The 15798-nt window shown below is 40.6% G+C and overlaps 1 protein-coding gene across 3 annotated transcripts in view; it reads left to right on the forward strand.

The window, feature by feature from the left end:
• The window catches only part of TBC1D2B (TBC1 domain family member 2B), a 122829-nt gene that overhangs the window by 55444 nt on the left and 51587 nt on the right, over positions 1-15798 (forward strand). For 2 of the 3 annotated variants that reach the window (XM_058294601.2, XM_058294598.2), the window contains exons 3-6: positions 2221-2386; positions 7065-7228; positions 11060-11292; positions 12006-12401. In XM_058294601.2, the coding sequence (XP_058150584.1) occupies positions 2221-2386; positions 7065-7228; positions 11060-11292; positions 12006-12401 (959 nt within the window). The remainder of the gene's footprint in view (positions 1-2220; positions 2387-7064; positions 7229-11059; positions 11293-12005; positions 12402-15798) is intronic. The other variant, XM_058294599.2, reaches the window with a different exon arrangement.

Raw genomic sequence — 15798 nt, forward strand, 5'->3', positions numbered from 1 at the left:
GACTGTTTCTTGGAACCCCTTTTACAAATGAAGTCTTCAGGGGAACACCAATACATAAAACAGTGAAAAGAGGAACCACTCTGATGGAAGCCGAGGGTGGGATCCCTTTCCACTCTCCCTCAAATCTCTAAGCCTGGACTCCTGGAACTGAGGAAGGTTCTGGATACCAGGGACTCACTGAACTCTGTGGTGACTTGTAGCTTGCTTGACATGTTATTTTATGTCTGTTTTCTAGCCGTATTCTGTTTAGCACAAGAACTGTGTCTCATTGGTTGTTGTGCCCCCAAAGCCTAGTGTTTAGTTAGCATAGGATAATAATTTGAACTAAGAATTGGGAATCTATGGTGGTTTGTAACTTCTTGCCTTCTTTGCTCAAGCCTGTTATTGATTACGAAGTCCATAATTCTTCTGTCCCCTTGTACATCCTTTTGCTTTTCCAGTCAAAACCCTGCTATAAGCTGTGTGTTGTAGCTTCTGCCAGAGCCAGATTTCCCTGACAGATACACAACAGTGACTACTGTATGTCGTGTCCAAGATACTTTTCCCCACGTGTTCTTGGAGCCCTTCCCACCACTGACTGTGATCCAGTTAATAACCTGACTACAGAGTGCAAACCCTTCCCAAGAGGTTCTCATATAGAGCATCAATTTCCAGGGGCCCATTCAGCCTGGACTACCTGCATCTGCTGACCTTTGCAGAGGCCTGTCCTGAGTGACTTAGAGTATGTGATTCTTTGGTTAAAAAGTAATTTTTTCCTTGAAAAATTTCCTTTCCTTACTAGTGTTCACTAATTCCATTCTGCTTTTGTTGTCACAGAAAGATTAACTATTGATATCACCAGTGTAAGGACTTCCTTAAAGGAGACTGTGGACAAGATTGATTATTGAGAAGTTATGTTAAATTCCATTTAAAAATACACCCTTTTCACAGAGATTGCACCATTTGGGAAAATAAAATGAATTTAGAGCTGGAAACTTTTTACACTTGAAAAAAAAAAAGGGAGGCAGACTTGGCCCAATGGATGGGGCATCCACCTACCACATGGGAGGTCAGCAGTTCAACCCCGGGCCTCCTTGACCCGTGTGCAGCTGGCCCATGCGCAGTGCTGATGCGCACAAGGAGTGCCCTGCCACGCAGGGGTGTCCCTGCGTAGGGGAGCCCCACATGCAAGAAGTGCACCCCGTAAGGAGAGCCACCCAGCGTGAAAGAAAGTGCAGCCTGCCCAAGAATGGCACCGCACACATGGAGAGCTGACACAAGATGATACAACAAAAAGAAACACAGATTCCCAGTGCTGCTGCTAAGTATAGAAGCGGTCACAGAGGAACACACAGTGAGTGGACACAGAGAGCAGACAACTGGGCGTGGGGGGGGAGGGTGAAGGGGAGAGAAATAAATCAAAAATAAATCTTAAAAAAAGTATCATGGGAAATCTTAAATATACACATGCAAGATAGAATAGCTTGACTTTACTCCCATGTTTATTAGGTAGTTTCAGCATTTTTTCTCATGACTACTCTTATGTCACTGATACCTATACACACTTGACCCTCTCATCTTATTTTGAAGCAAATCCTGGACATCGTATCATTTTCACCTTAAATATTTCAAAAAACTTAAATTTTAGAGATAATATATTCTAAAATTTGATCATGCTTTAGCATCAGTACATTTCCTTTTGAGTTTACTGAACTCCTGTTCTGTGACATGCAAACTTATCTTTCCAGTATCATTATTTACAAATAATTAGCAAATATGTACATATAGTTAGATTGCCCCCACCTTTGTAGACAAAAGTTAGTGGAGTGTCCCTCTGATCTGCCCTCTGCCTTTTTTTTTTTTTTTTTCCCCAAACCGAATAGTATATCCTGGAAATTGCTTTTTATCTGCGCAGGTGAGTAGCTCTCGATCACACGTTTATGCTGGATTCACTAGTCCAGGAAGAAAAGCCTGATCCCTTTTGTGCCTGGGTTGATGCTTGTATTATTTGGTGGTTTGAAGCATTTTGCAACCTTCTTTTGAGAAACAGAGGTCATTTGTAGATGAAGATGGTTTCAGAACACTGAAGCCATCTATGGTCTATGTATTTTTTATGTAGCATACATTTAAAACATACCAATATATATTCGATATTTTTATACTATATCAAATCTGTGTTTTATGTAGTGTATCAAGTTCAGTGTGGAAGATTTAAGTAATGAGCATTTGTTTTTCTTTCAGAGTTAATTTACCCACATCCAAATGCTTCTGCAGAAAAAGCCAGAAATGTCCTAGCTGTGGAAACTGTCCCTGGAGAGCTGGTGGGAGAACAAGCTGCAAATCAGCCAGCCCCAGGGCATCCAAATCCCATTAACTTCTCTTTGAAACAATGGGGCACAGAGCTCAAGTGAGTCTTTGGAAAGCAACATGGGAACCTGGAATGGATTAGAATATGTGATATTCATTTGTATATGAAGCCAAAACCACTTTATATTTGTGAAAGTCTTTGTCATTTACATCATGTTTGATATACATTGTTACTCTACTTTGTATAGAGTACCTATTATGTGCCTGATGCTGTCTCCAAACATTTTACACTTTTTGTTTAATATAATTACTCAGCTCTTTGAGGAAGGTCATATTTGGTATTTTACAGAGACAGAAGCTTGTACAGGGAGAGTACTTACCTTAGGTCCCAGGGCTCACAGTGGGTAGCACTGGGGCTTCTTGCCCCTAGGGGCCAGTCCCTTTTTAGGACACAGGCCTGGCTCAGGGTCTTGTGCTCTAGATTTCCATCCTTGTTTGTGCATGGACTAGTGAGAATGGAGGGGTTTCTTTTCCCCTCTCTTTTTTTTCTTTCTTTTTTTAAATTTCGGTTTTCTCTCTTTTTTCTTTTTGTTTTCCTTTTTTGTTTTCATTTTGTTTTTCTGTTTTATTTTTTATCTCTTTTAAAATAAAGGCTTTATTCATATACAGTTCACATACATGCAATTCACCCATTTAAAGTATACAATTCAGTGGTTTCTAGTAAAATCAGAGTTTTGCAACCATCACGCTAAAAGAAACTCATATTCATTAGCCTTCATCCTCCTATCCCCCATCCCTTCCACTGATATACTTTCTGTCTCTATAGATTTGCCTATATTGGACATTTCATATAAATTGAATCATACAGTATTTGTATTCTTTTGTGACTTTTTTCACTGAGCATAATGTTTTAAAATTTCATCCATGTTGTAGCATATATCAGTATTTTATTTCTTTTTATGGCTGGATAATATTCCATTCCATGGGAATAACACATTTCATTTAGTCATTCATCAGTGGATAGGCATTTGGATTGTTCTGTTTTTTGCCTATTGGGAATAATGTTGCTTTGAACGTTTGTATGAGTTTTTGTGTAGACATACGTTTTCATATGTCCTAGGAGAATTGCAGGGTCATATAGTATTTCTATGTTTAACCTTTTGGGGAACTGCCAGATTGTTTTCCAAAGTGGCTGTACCATTTTATTTTTCCATCAGTGATATATGAGGGTTCCAATTTCTCCACATCCTCACTAATACTTATTATCTGATATTTTGATTCTTGCCATCTTAGTGGGTATCAAGTGGTATATTGTTTGATTTGCATTTCCCTGATGGCTAATGATGATGATGAGCATCTTTTCATATGTTTATTGGCCATTCATTTATATTCTTTGGAGAGGTGTCTATTCAGATTCTTTACCTGTTTTTAAATTGGATTATTTATTTCTTTTTATCGAGTTATAGGAGTTCTTTGAGTATAGGTATTTTTATTACTTTTTAAAACAATGCGATTGGTAGTCACAGAACTTTGGGAATCTTGACTTAGAGAAAGGAAGGGTTATAGAAAGGTTGTAGTGGCAGTGCTTTGTGGGAGACTTGGAAGCTTCTTCCCCTTCTCTAGGTCCCAGCCTAGTGGTCAGTATGCAGCTGGTCCCACTGGGTTTTGGGGGGCTATGAGTAGGTGGCCTTAGAAGCTGCTCAAGGGCACTTTTTCAGAAAGTGACCTCATTCCTTTAATCTATTTTTTATTATTTCTTTTCTTTTGATTACTTTGGATTTAATTTTCATTCTTTTTCTAATTTCCTAAAGTGGAAGCATAGATTATTTATTATAGATCTTTCTTCTTTTCTTATGTTTTCAATTGCTATAAATTTCCCTCTAAGGACTGCTTTTGCTGTTTCCCACAGATTTTGACACATTGTCTTTTCATTTTCATTTAGTCAAAATATTTTTAAATTTCTCTTGAGACAATTTTTTTGACCCAAGTGTTGTTTAAAAATATGTTGTTTAATCTCTAAATATTTGGTGATTTTCCAGCTGTTTTTCTGTTGTTGACTTCTAAATTAATTCCACTGTGGTCTGAGAACATGCCTTGTATGATTTTTATTAACCTCTCTATGTTTGTACCTTTGTGGTTGAATTCACTTTGGGAAAAAAAACAATTCTCTGTGTGTTTTTAGATCTCACGGTAAGACATCAGGTTTATAAACGTTACATTGGTACTGAAACTGAGTAGGCTGTGGCAAGGTTGGCAAGGAGCCTAGACCTCATACATCAACACCTGTGAGGGAGATTTCCACGCCAACCAGTGGGCCCTGACTACCTGCCTCCTGGCTTATTGCACCAGTCCTGACCTCTCAGTCCTGTTCTGCTCCCATCCATCTACATTCATGCATCTTCAAATGGAGCTCAGACTGTGTTGTCACCTTGTATCAGAAGTGTTGCTGATGTCCCATGGCCTGCAGGGTCAGCTCCCAGCTCCTTGTTTGACATTTGAGAGTCCCTCTAACCTGATCTTAGTCTGTTTCCCCATATTCTCATTTGCTGAGCCACTGTGTTCCAGCCATACTGTACCTTGCTCTTCTACCCCAGGCCTTTGCTTGCCCTGTGCTCTTCTGCTTGGTGTGCTCGTCTCCATCTGATTCTGTTCCACTCATCTTTTAACACCCATGGGAAAGTGGGAGGGAGGAGGTGGACAGGGCTGCCTCCACAGGGTGCCTGCAGCTAGAGCTGCTCTGTTTTCATGTCTTAACCAATTGGACTTCTTGATAAAGAAGGATCCATGCTCCAAAAAATGTTGGAAAACCACAGAACGGCTGTCCCTTCATCTTACAGGTTAGAACAAGAGGTAAAATGACTTGTTTAAGGTCATATAAGTTTGGAACTGAGCTGAAATGCACACCCAGTTCCCTGCATGGGAGCCTAGTGCTCCTTCCAAATGAGATTATCTTTCAAAACAAGAACATATTTGGAGGACTGTTGATTTGCCAGATTTTCATATATAACCAGCATCATCTGCCTTCAAGGTTGGATAATGGAGTGAGATTGAGGCAGACATGTAGCATAGGGAACTTTCCATGTCCTTGAGCTTAGGGTGATTTTGAGTGTATCCTACCTAGGAAAGTGAGCACATGTCACAACAACCTATGACAACTGGCAGATCACTTCAGGGTTCAACCTCATTTGGGGTTATCTTCTGTTGGCTTTGTAGTGTAGCAGAGTGATTAAGAGCCAGATACTGGAGTTTCAAGTCCCACCTATGCTACTTACTGGCTGGGTAACCTGGGCAAATTACTTAACTGTCTATGCCTCTGTTCTCATTGGTAAAATGAGGCTAATAGTCATGCATATTCCATGAGATTGGTATGAGGATGATGAGTTAATAGGTGTAAACTGCTTGGAACAGTGCTTGACACTTAGTAAGTACTAGATAAGGATAAGCAGTGCTTAGTTCTTAGCAGGTACTAGAAAAGGTGGTGGTACCATCGTTTGGGGAGACATAGCCCCTGTGTATCTGACAAAGCCATTCTGCACAGTGTTTCATGGGCTGCTTACATTAGAAACCCTAATGCTTATTGGTTTGTGAATCTTAGGTGTCTGTGGTGTTTTGGTTTCATTTTGCTTGCTTTTTATTTGTTTCCTTATTTGTTTTTACTTAGAGCAGCAGAGTTTATGAAGGTTTAAATAAATTACTTTCGGTGCAAAGAGATTTTAATGACTATAGAAATAGCAAAATATTATTTTATTCCTGTATTACAAATTAACAGCCCAAAATTTGTCTTTAGGTAATAGATTCAAAACTACCAAAATTAGAAGATAGTCAGGGCTCAAAGGATAATTGAATATTTGTCTGCTGTGCTTTTATTCTAAATATCAACTCAGTTGACTTAACGAGCTTTCACTTTACCACCTCTCCTGGTTAACTGACATTTTAGATCCCCTCTGTAGCTCCATGCTTCCCACTGAGTGCACAGGGCAGATGGGCCACTTCAGGGCCCCTGTCTTTTTTCCCAGCCAAGCTGCAAACTTGCCTAGAATTAGCTGGTTTGTTCCTAACTAGTTGATGTCTGATGAACTTGTTATTACCTTAATTACATAATTAAATTATATAATTTAATGAAATACTCAGTAAAACCATAAAGTTGTTCCTATGAAAAATAAGTTGAATGCTTAGGGAAAATCTGATAAAGATGAACCACTAAAAATAATTACTGTCAGGATGTGGGTGAGACAGCTGTGAAAGATTGGAGGAAGAAAATTATAAAAACCTACGAAGATTCTGTACTTAGATTGTTTCTCAGCTTTAAGTCGTTGCTCCACTTTTTAATGAGAAGCAAAACAAAATTGGAAAAGTTAGATGATGTCTTATAGATGTGATTTATACAAGAAGATAATAGAGACCTGCAGTCAGTAGCCCAGACTCAAAGAAAAGGTCTTGGCTGCCCTTTATCAGTAGACTGTCAAATCAACACACATTTACATATACCTTTATAAGTACTTGTTTTCATTTCAAGTATTTTTAAATGGTTTCCTGCTTTAACCAACTTTTTCAACCGTCTAGATCGTTTTGGGTAGAAAAATTTGATCTCTTCTGATGCTAGCCAGTCTCTGTGTGTGCGGTGCGTGTGTTCAGGGGCCAGGAATGTGAGTGTATGTCCCAGAGGCCCATGTGTCTGAGCATTGTTGGGCAGCTCTTTACGTTTTTGCCACTCCTATACTATAAAATTATTTTGTTTTACAGTGTTTTTAAAAAATCGTTTCTTTTTTTTCCAATAGAAATTCCATGTCCTCTTTCCGACCTGGGAGAGGGCATAATGACAGTCGGAAAAGTGTGTTTTATACCAGTGAAGAGTGGGAACTTTTAGACCCAACTCCTAAGGACCTGGAGGAGTCCATGGCACAGGAAGAAAGGAAGAAGCAGACCCCTGAAGGAAGCAAAGGTACAAACGTGGCTCCCTGCTACTGTCTGTTAACCACCAGTGATGGGGCAGACAATCCGGGAGCAGGTTTTTCTAGAAGTTTAAGGCCTAATGGGGGTTTGCATTCTCTTTGCGGGAGATAAAACATAAACAATGTAAAAATTACATATTACAAGGAATAAATAACTGTCTAGTTTAGTGGTTCTTAAACTTTTTCTGGAGATAAGAGTACCCAGGAATCATGGTGCTTTTTATAGAAATACTGATTTTTTTTACTTAAAAAATTTTTATTATGGAAATTTTGAAATGTATACAAAAGTAGAGAATACAGTATAATGAATTGTGTTGTACCCATCATTCACCTTTCACAATTTGGAACACATAGCCGCTCTCATTTCTTCTATTTCCCTTCTAAACTCTTACCCTCCCTGTACCCCACCGTCAGCTGGATTATAGTAAAGTAAATTCTAGACAGCTGTCCATTGTATCTGTAAATACTTCAGTATGTATTTCTGAGAGATAGACTTAAAAAAAAAATTAGCTAACCTAAAAATTAGCACACCTAAAAATAATTGTAGCAGTTCCTTAATATTACCTACTTTTCCAGTTATTCCATACATGTTTGTTTGTAGTTGGTTTGTTTAAATGAGGATCCAAACAAAGTCTACACATTATATTTAGTTGATACATTTTCTTAGGTCCTTTTTAAACAGTTTCCTGTCCCTTTTTTTCTCTTTCTCTTGCCGTATTTGTTGAAGAAATGGGCTCTTCTGTGCTGATGAATTTCACACATTTTGTATGGATCTTGCTAATTATAGTTCTTTGGTGCCATTTAACCTGCTCCTCTGTCCCCTGTATTTCCTATATTCTGGTAGTTAAATCCGGAAGCTTTCCCAGATTCCATGTTGGTTTTTGATTATGGCAAGAATACTTTGGTGTGGGTGGGGAGGATAGGCTTTGTACTTCCTATCGTATCACAGCTGGAACCACATGATAGTTGGTCCTCTCTCTTTTTGTGATACTAAGACTGATCAGGGCTTAGAGTTGTCAGCTTGATCCATTCATTATAAAGTTATCCATCAGCCTGTTGCCTAATGGCTTTAGCAGCCATTGATGATAATAGAGCCATTAATTCACCAAGAGAATATTGATGTTGTAAGCATGAAATATGTAATTTTGAGAATTTCACCTTATGCTTAATTCTGGCATTGGCTGGCAAGAGTAGGAGGCAGGGTTTTAGGAAATCTTTATTGGGAAAGAGAATATATACTAAAGGAAATATTTTTTCTATCCCCTGAGGAAGTATTGCCATGAGTTGATTTGAGGAGGAGCATCCCTGTGTGCCACAGGAGCATGGTGTGGGACTTGCCCAGCTAATATGACATGGTTTAAAATGTGGCCAAGCTGAATATGCTTAATTACCCAATGTGCATGATAGCCAGGGGATGTACCAGGAGAGGAGCTCTTAGTGAACTGGTAATACTTCCTGGAGGAAGGGGGATTTCGACTGGGGATTTGGATTACTGAATGAAGGTAAATAGTGTTGGCTCTGACTTTCAATAGAGACTCTGGGAATGAAATGGAAGGGATAAATATGAGCAAGATGGTAAAGGAAGAATCAGTAGGGCTTAGTGTCTTGGGAGGGGTTGAGAAACTCCCAACAGCACATTTTAGTGACTGGCGACAGCCTTCTCAGCCCTCTGCCCAGCCCCTTATCCTCTTTGAAAGGGAACTTGTGTGAAAGACATGGAGAGACTGAAAGATGTCTCTGGACATAGTTCTTGCTTAATTCACAGGTATTTCTTACAATGGTTGAAGGTATCAGCCTACCAGCTTGTTGCCCATGTTATTTACAGTAAGTGACCTACCTTTCCTTGTATTTCCCCCCATTTTTATATAAACTTAAAAGTCAAAATTTGTAATATTCTGATAAATCAACATATACAAAAAAGTCCCAAATCAGAATGTACGGCTCAACGAACTTTCACAAAGTAAACAAACCCATGCAAACAGCACTCAGTTCAAGAAACAGGACTATACCAGCACCTCTGAAGGCAGGCCCCACCCCCGCGCCCCCTTCTAGTCTCTGCTCCCACCCTAAAGGTAGCCACTGTTGTGACTTCTAACAGCAGAAATTAGGTTTGCCTTTCTAACTTTACATAAGTGAAACTTATATAGTATGTACTTTTTTGTGTCCCCCTTTGTATTTTGAGTATATATTTGAATCCATCTACACTAAAATGTATTTGGCTTCCATAATATATATATATTTTAAGATTTATTTATTTATTTAATTCCCCCCCTCCCCTGGTTGTCTGTTCTCTGTGTCTATTTGCTGCGCCTTGTTTCTTTGTCCGCTTCTGTTGTCGTCAGCGGCACGGGAAGTGTGGGTGGCGCCATTCCTCGGCAGGCTGCACTTTCTTTTGCACTGGGCGGCTTTCCTTACGGGGTGCACTCCTTGCGCGTGGGGCTCCCCTACGCGATGGACACCCCTGCGTGGCACGGCACTCCTTGCGCGCATCAGCACTGTGCATGGCCAGCTCCACACGGGTCAAGGAGGCCCAGGGTTTGAACCGCGGACCTCCCATGTGGTAGACGGGTGCCCTAACCACTGGGCCAAGTCCATTTCCCCCATAATATTTTAAAATCCCATGTTTTTAGAAAGAGGATATAGTTATGCTTTAAAACATTCATTTAACATTTAAAAGATATTTGTGGGGGAAGGTGATGTGGCTCAAGTGGTGGAGCTTCTGCCTACCATATGGGAGACCTGGGTTTGATCCCAGGGGCCTCCTGGTGAAAAAAGAAGAGAAAGGGTGCCTGCGTGAGTGCCTGCATAGTGAGCACAAGTGCCCGCGCAGTGAGCCAGCGCCCGCTTAGGTGAGTCACCCAGCAAGATGATGACGCAACAATGAAGAGACGAGGGGAGAGTCAAGGTGAAGTGCAGTAGAGACCAGAACTGAGGTAGCACAATTGACAGGAACCTCTCTCCACATCAGAGGTCTCCAGGATCCTGGTGAATCCTGGTGAATCCTAAAGGAAAGAGGATGAAAAAACAACACAGACAGCAAAAACAGCAGGAGGAAGGGAAGGGGGAAAAATAAAATTGATAAACCTTTGGAAAAAAAAAACAACTTAAAAAAAAAATAAAAGATTTGTGAGTTTTTTTTGGTTTTTTGAATTTTTTTTGCTAGGGACAGATTAGCAAAAATGGAAAACCAAGGATCGCTAGTATGTCTCTTAAGTCCTATGCTTAGAGCGTATCATTTAACTTTATAGACCGGCACCCTGTCCTTGCTAAGGCTCCCTGGGCAAGGACAAGTCTGTCTTGTTATTATGCCATAGGAGTGTGGAGCAACCGTGTTTTTCCCCGGCCTGGGTCTCTGTTCTCTTTAGTGTCAAAGGTGCCTGGAATGGGAAAATGGCAATGTGAACACATAGGTTTAGCACTGAGCTTTTGAGAAAATGAATATTGGAAAATAAGCTTAGTATTACAAAAGAATCTTGAGACAAGAGTGATACAGTTTCATCATAAATTCATTAGTGCCAGTTAATAGTCTGCCTTTTTTCCTCTGTCTTAAGGCAAAAATTGAGCAATCAAATAGTTTTCTTTGCAAAGTGATCACATGATAGATTCTTGTAAGGAAGAAGCCTGTGGGGGGAATCATCTGTAACTTTAATGGTATTGGTTATTATTGAGAATTGGGTAGGGGCAAAGGGAGGCTTTTCTGCCTCCCTGTGTTCTCTAGATGATGAATGTGAAACTCCTTGGAGGATGCTAATGTGTTTTATTGTAATATCCAAAAGGAAAATTTGGCCTCCACTTAAAAAACAAGTTTTGTGTTTACATAGGAGTAACTGGCGTAGGATTCCCCTTTGATTTTGGACGTATTCCCTACAAAGGAAAGCGCCCTTTGAAAGATATGATTGGGTCGTACAAAAATCGTCACACTAGTGGTGAGCCTTCGGCTGAGGGGACGCTGGGCAGTGGCAGTGTCAGCAAGCCAGCCTCCGAAATGCAGCAGCAGGTTCAAAACCAGCAAGAAGAACTGGAACAGTTAAAGAAAGACCTGTCCAGTCAGAAGGTAATTTTTCTTCTTTGATCTCTGTCTTATCTCACAGTCCAAGGACTGGAGGAAGAAAGGCTGGCTTTTATGTTTCTGTGAATCTTTTTGCAGGCAGCTTTGTTTCCCAGATTGTGATTTTGCCTTAAAAGTTTCGTGTTGCTGTGGCCACCGTCCAAGGCAGTACTGCTTTGTTTGATCATTTACTCAAAAATGTTTACATTTATAAGAAGAGTGAAGACCCGTTAAAGGAGGGCAGAGAAGGGTGTTGTCTGCATCCACCCCCAGTCCTGCCCCTGAGATTGACTCTCTCTGAACATACCTTGAGCCCAGAGTTCTTTAACAGGTGTTAAAAATTTCCATATCATATTAAGCAGCACAATTTCCTTCTGAGATAATTAGACCTAATTACACTTAATTGCTCAAAAATTCATTGATTTAGAAGTCACATTTTTAATACTGATGAACATTTACCAGGAACCATTGCTATTTTAAGTGTGCTTGTTCATGCTTTCCTATTATTGTTCTCTACAGTCTTTAAGGAGTAAATCGTTTTTCCCCTCTCTATTTTTGAGTTCCTTCAAGAGGAAGTTCAGTATTAAAATGTTTCCTGTAAAGTTTCTGCGTTTCCTCAAATTCCGATGATTGTTCTCTGTAGTGTTATCATGATTTCTGCTTTTCCTTCTCTCCCTTGCTATCCTCACGCTTCCATCCATCCTCCTTTTGGCTCCTAGGAGCTGGTTCGGCTACTGCAGCAGACAGTCCGCTCTTCCCAGTATGACAAGTATTTCACAAGCAGCCGACTCTGTGAGGGAGTTCCAAAGGACACACTTGAGCTTCTACACCAAAAGGATGGTCAGATTTTGGGCCTCACCAGCCAGCTCGAGAGGTTCAACCTGGAAAAAGAGAATCTTCAGCAGGAAATGAGAACTCTGAAGAGCAAAGTGGGTGAGCTCAATGAGCAACTGGGAATGCTGATGGAGACAATCCAAGCCAAGGACGAAGTCATCATAAAGCTCTCGCGGCAGCTCAGTGAGTGTGAGGGCAGCCCGTCTTCTCCAGCCACTGTGCCCAGCTCTCCCACTGCCACCCCAGCCAGCAAGGACCAGCTGGAGCTGGACAGGCTGAAAGTAAGAGCAGGGTTGGGCTGTGAGTGTTGGAATGAGAAATAGAAAAGCCCGTTAACTCCAATGATGTCATCCTAGAGATACTGGCCTCAGTGAGCTAATGTGATGTGACAGGATCAACTGAGTCTCTTCCTTTTTGACAAGTATAACAGGACTTATAGCCAAATAATTATCAATCTTCTAAGGAGCTTCCTTGGGAAATGAAACTCTTAACGATGTTGCCATTCCTTGGACCAGTTTCAAATCTTGCCCCTCCTTTGTTTTCAGGCAGCTCATCCTTCTCTTCCTATTTATACAACCCTGAGAACTTGAACTCTATTACCCTCATGACCTGTGGTGACTATTCCTTCCCTCCCTCTCTCTGTATATGAATGCACACACAAATTCAGTGCCTGCCTTGGGAGCTAATGGGAGCTAAGTGAGGGAGCCGTGTCCCCAGCGGCCAAAGCTGGGTCAGCTGGGGAGGGGGACCCCAGCTTCCAAGCAGCTTGGGAAGAGGACTGCTTGGGGTCAGTGCCCCCATGCCCGAGGGGTGGGAAGGCACCTTTCTGACACTTGTTGAAAGGAAAACAGAGCTCTCCTTCCAGTGACCCTTTCTGGGTTGGCACTGGGATATTAGGCCGATACTTGATTTAGGTGACCCTTTAGGCCATCCTGGGGTGGTGACCAGCTGATGAAGTAGGAGAACCACATGGCAATTGTGGGAGGCAGAATTTTTTTTTTTTTGCCTGTTGAGAAGTTTGCCAGTCCAGACAGGAGAGCTGAATGGCCTTGGGCCACTGCCAGTGAGACCAGTGAGGGGCATAAAATTCTTGCTACGTTAGTTCTTGAGAATGATGGAGAGGTTTTAGTTGGAGAAGTATCTCCTAGGATATGGGGCATTGGGTATAGCCAAGAGAAATCTGTGACCCCAGACAAGTCTGGGACAGTGGGTCCCACCTAGCTCCGAAGTTTTCCTACCTGGCTGCCTTCTTCTTGCAAATAATTTAGCTCCAAGAGTATTTGACTCCCAGATGCAGTTTTTCCTTAAGGGCAAATATTTTGCTACTGTTGAGGTCATTACTGAACCTTTACTTCATGCTAGGGGCCTTTGAAGATAATTCCAAAATGTAAGTTTAAAAATGCTGGGCTAATGGCACCATTGTTAGAATCTATATGGAATAGTCTCCCATAGTGACCATTTCTAAGCAGTGACATCCGTTAGACATGTGAGGTCAAAAGGATTTATTAATGAGATAAGCCAAAAGAGCAACCAAGAAAAAAAACAATCTCATTACTTTATACGTACATCTACTCTAAAAATAGCCAATATTTTAAAAAAAGATCTTGATTAGTGTTGCCAATAAAAGTGAGTTTTGTTTATACCACCTAGGATATATATGACCCTAAGTATATTTCCTATCAGTAATATACATTTCTTAAATATTTATTTACTGTCAGCTGAAATTCTTATTTTGTAAGCACGTTTATTTTCATAGTGTTTAGAGAATAATGGGAACATTTGGTTTCTAGGTTGTGTTGAGAGCTACTTGGCTATGGAGGGACAGTGGATCAGAGCCAGGGTGTGTGTGGAGAATGAGTCACTTTAGGTTACAGCTCTGCAGAGCTTCTTTTGGAGACAGCTAACAGGGTTGATCAGAACTTGATTTCCCCCCTTTTCTTTTTGTAGCATCGTAGGTGGAGTGGAGCTATAACAGTCATACGATCTTTTTCTCCGTTGTTTCTCACGTTAACAATTTTGAACGCCTCTGGCTCCAGAATTCTACAACAGGCAGTCAGATTAGGTATGACACAGTTTATGAAGAGGCAGAGTGGTTGTTAGGTGACCTACCTATAGCCTGTGGATTCCAGGTGGGACAGGTGAGTCCTGCCTGGGTCAGAGACCTCATGTTCTCTGACACTGCTCTTCCTGGGGCCTGTTATTGCCAGTGCCAAGGCATCCCCTCTGCTGTGTTGAAAAACATTCACACCTAATTCATGCCTCCTTTGCGATGGCATTGGAAGAATTGAAAAGGCTTGAGAAAAAAGGAAGGAGTTTTTGGACCGAATGGGCATTTTCATACGTTTTGTCTTTGTCCTACGGTTCTAAATAGTGCATTGTTTCCATATTGATTTCTTCTTTGGAACCTCATTTTATTCTTGGCTGTGTGGTTTTAAAAAAATTATTATTATTATTATTTTTTATTGTGACTATTTCCAATTTTCTTGCTTTAAAGTCAGTGAATGTGGCATGTAAGATGAATACCTTCTGGAGTTTGCTAATATTTCCTTTGTGGTCTAACATGTGGTCAGTTTTTGTTTCTATAGTGTTTTGAGGCAGAAGCAAACGGTCCTAGGATTTTACCCACCCTAGCAATCTAAATACTTTACTTATTATGTATTTTCCTCCAGGTCTTTTACATTTATACTTAATTCTTTTATATTTGGAATAGATGAAATTTTATATGAGTTCATACAGCATAGCCTTTTTCTTTTCCTTTCTGAGTTGCTATCATTAATGATTTCAGAATTATCTATCGTTGGCCTGTGTCCTTATTTACTTTCTCAATCTTTGTCTGCTTTCCTGTGTCTTGGAATTTCATGAATATCTTCATACACACAGGTTTTCCTGCTTTGAACAGTTTCATCAATTTATCTGACAAATACCCAAATGGCCATCACGTACCCATTGTCCTCTGTGAGCTCCTAGTTTAGTTTAGAAAGCACAGAAATAAAAACAGGGTTATAGCAGAGCAGGCATAGCTCAGTGGTTGAGCACCTGCTTTGCATGTATGAGGTCCTGGGTTCAATTCCCAGTACTTCCTAAAAAAAGAAAAAAGAAAGAAAAGAAAAATATAAATATATTTCTGGAACCGGATATAGCTCAAGTGGTTAAGCACTTGCTTCCCACATATGAGGTCCCAGGTTTGATTCCCCAGTACCTCCTAAAAACAAAATGAACAAATGAAAAAACCAATTCTCATTGCGAGCAGATATGGCTCAGTGGTTGAGAGCCTGCTTTCTATGTACGAGGTCCTGGGTTCAATCCTTGGTACTTCCTACAACAAACCAAAACAGGAAAAAACAAAACAAAAACAAACAAGGATTACTATTGTAGTAACTTCTAGGAAGAAAGAGAAAGTAGAATAGTGCAGGTGGTGTTTAGACGAATGTCTTTAGACACAGCTCTGCCCACTCCTTTCTTTCTTTTTTTTTTTTTTTTTTAAAGATTTATTTATTTATTTAATTTCCCCCCCTCCCCTGGTTGTCTGTTCTTGGTGTCTATTTGCTGCATCTTGTTTCTTTGTCCGCTTCTGTTGTCGTCAGTGGCACGGGAAGTGTGGGCGGCGCCATTCCTGGGCAGGCTGCTCTTTTCTTTTCACGCTGGGCGGCTTTCCTCACGGGCGCACTCCTTGCGCGT

This window comes from Dasypus novemcinctus, chromosome 3 (assembly GCF_030445035.2).
Source record: "Dasypus novemcinctus isolate mDasNov1 chromosome 3, mDasNov1.1.hap2, whole genome shotgun sequence".
NCBI classification, from domain to species: domain Eukaryota; kingdom Metazoa; phylum Chordata; class Mammalia; order Cingulata; family Dasypodidae; genus Dasypus; species Dasypus novemcinctus.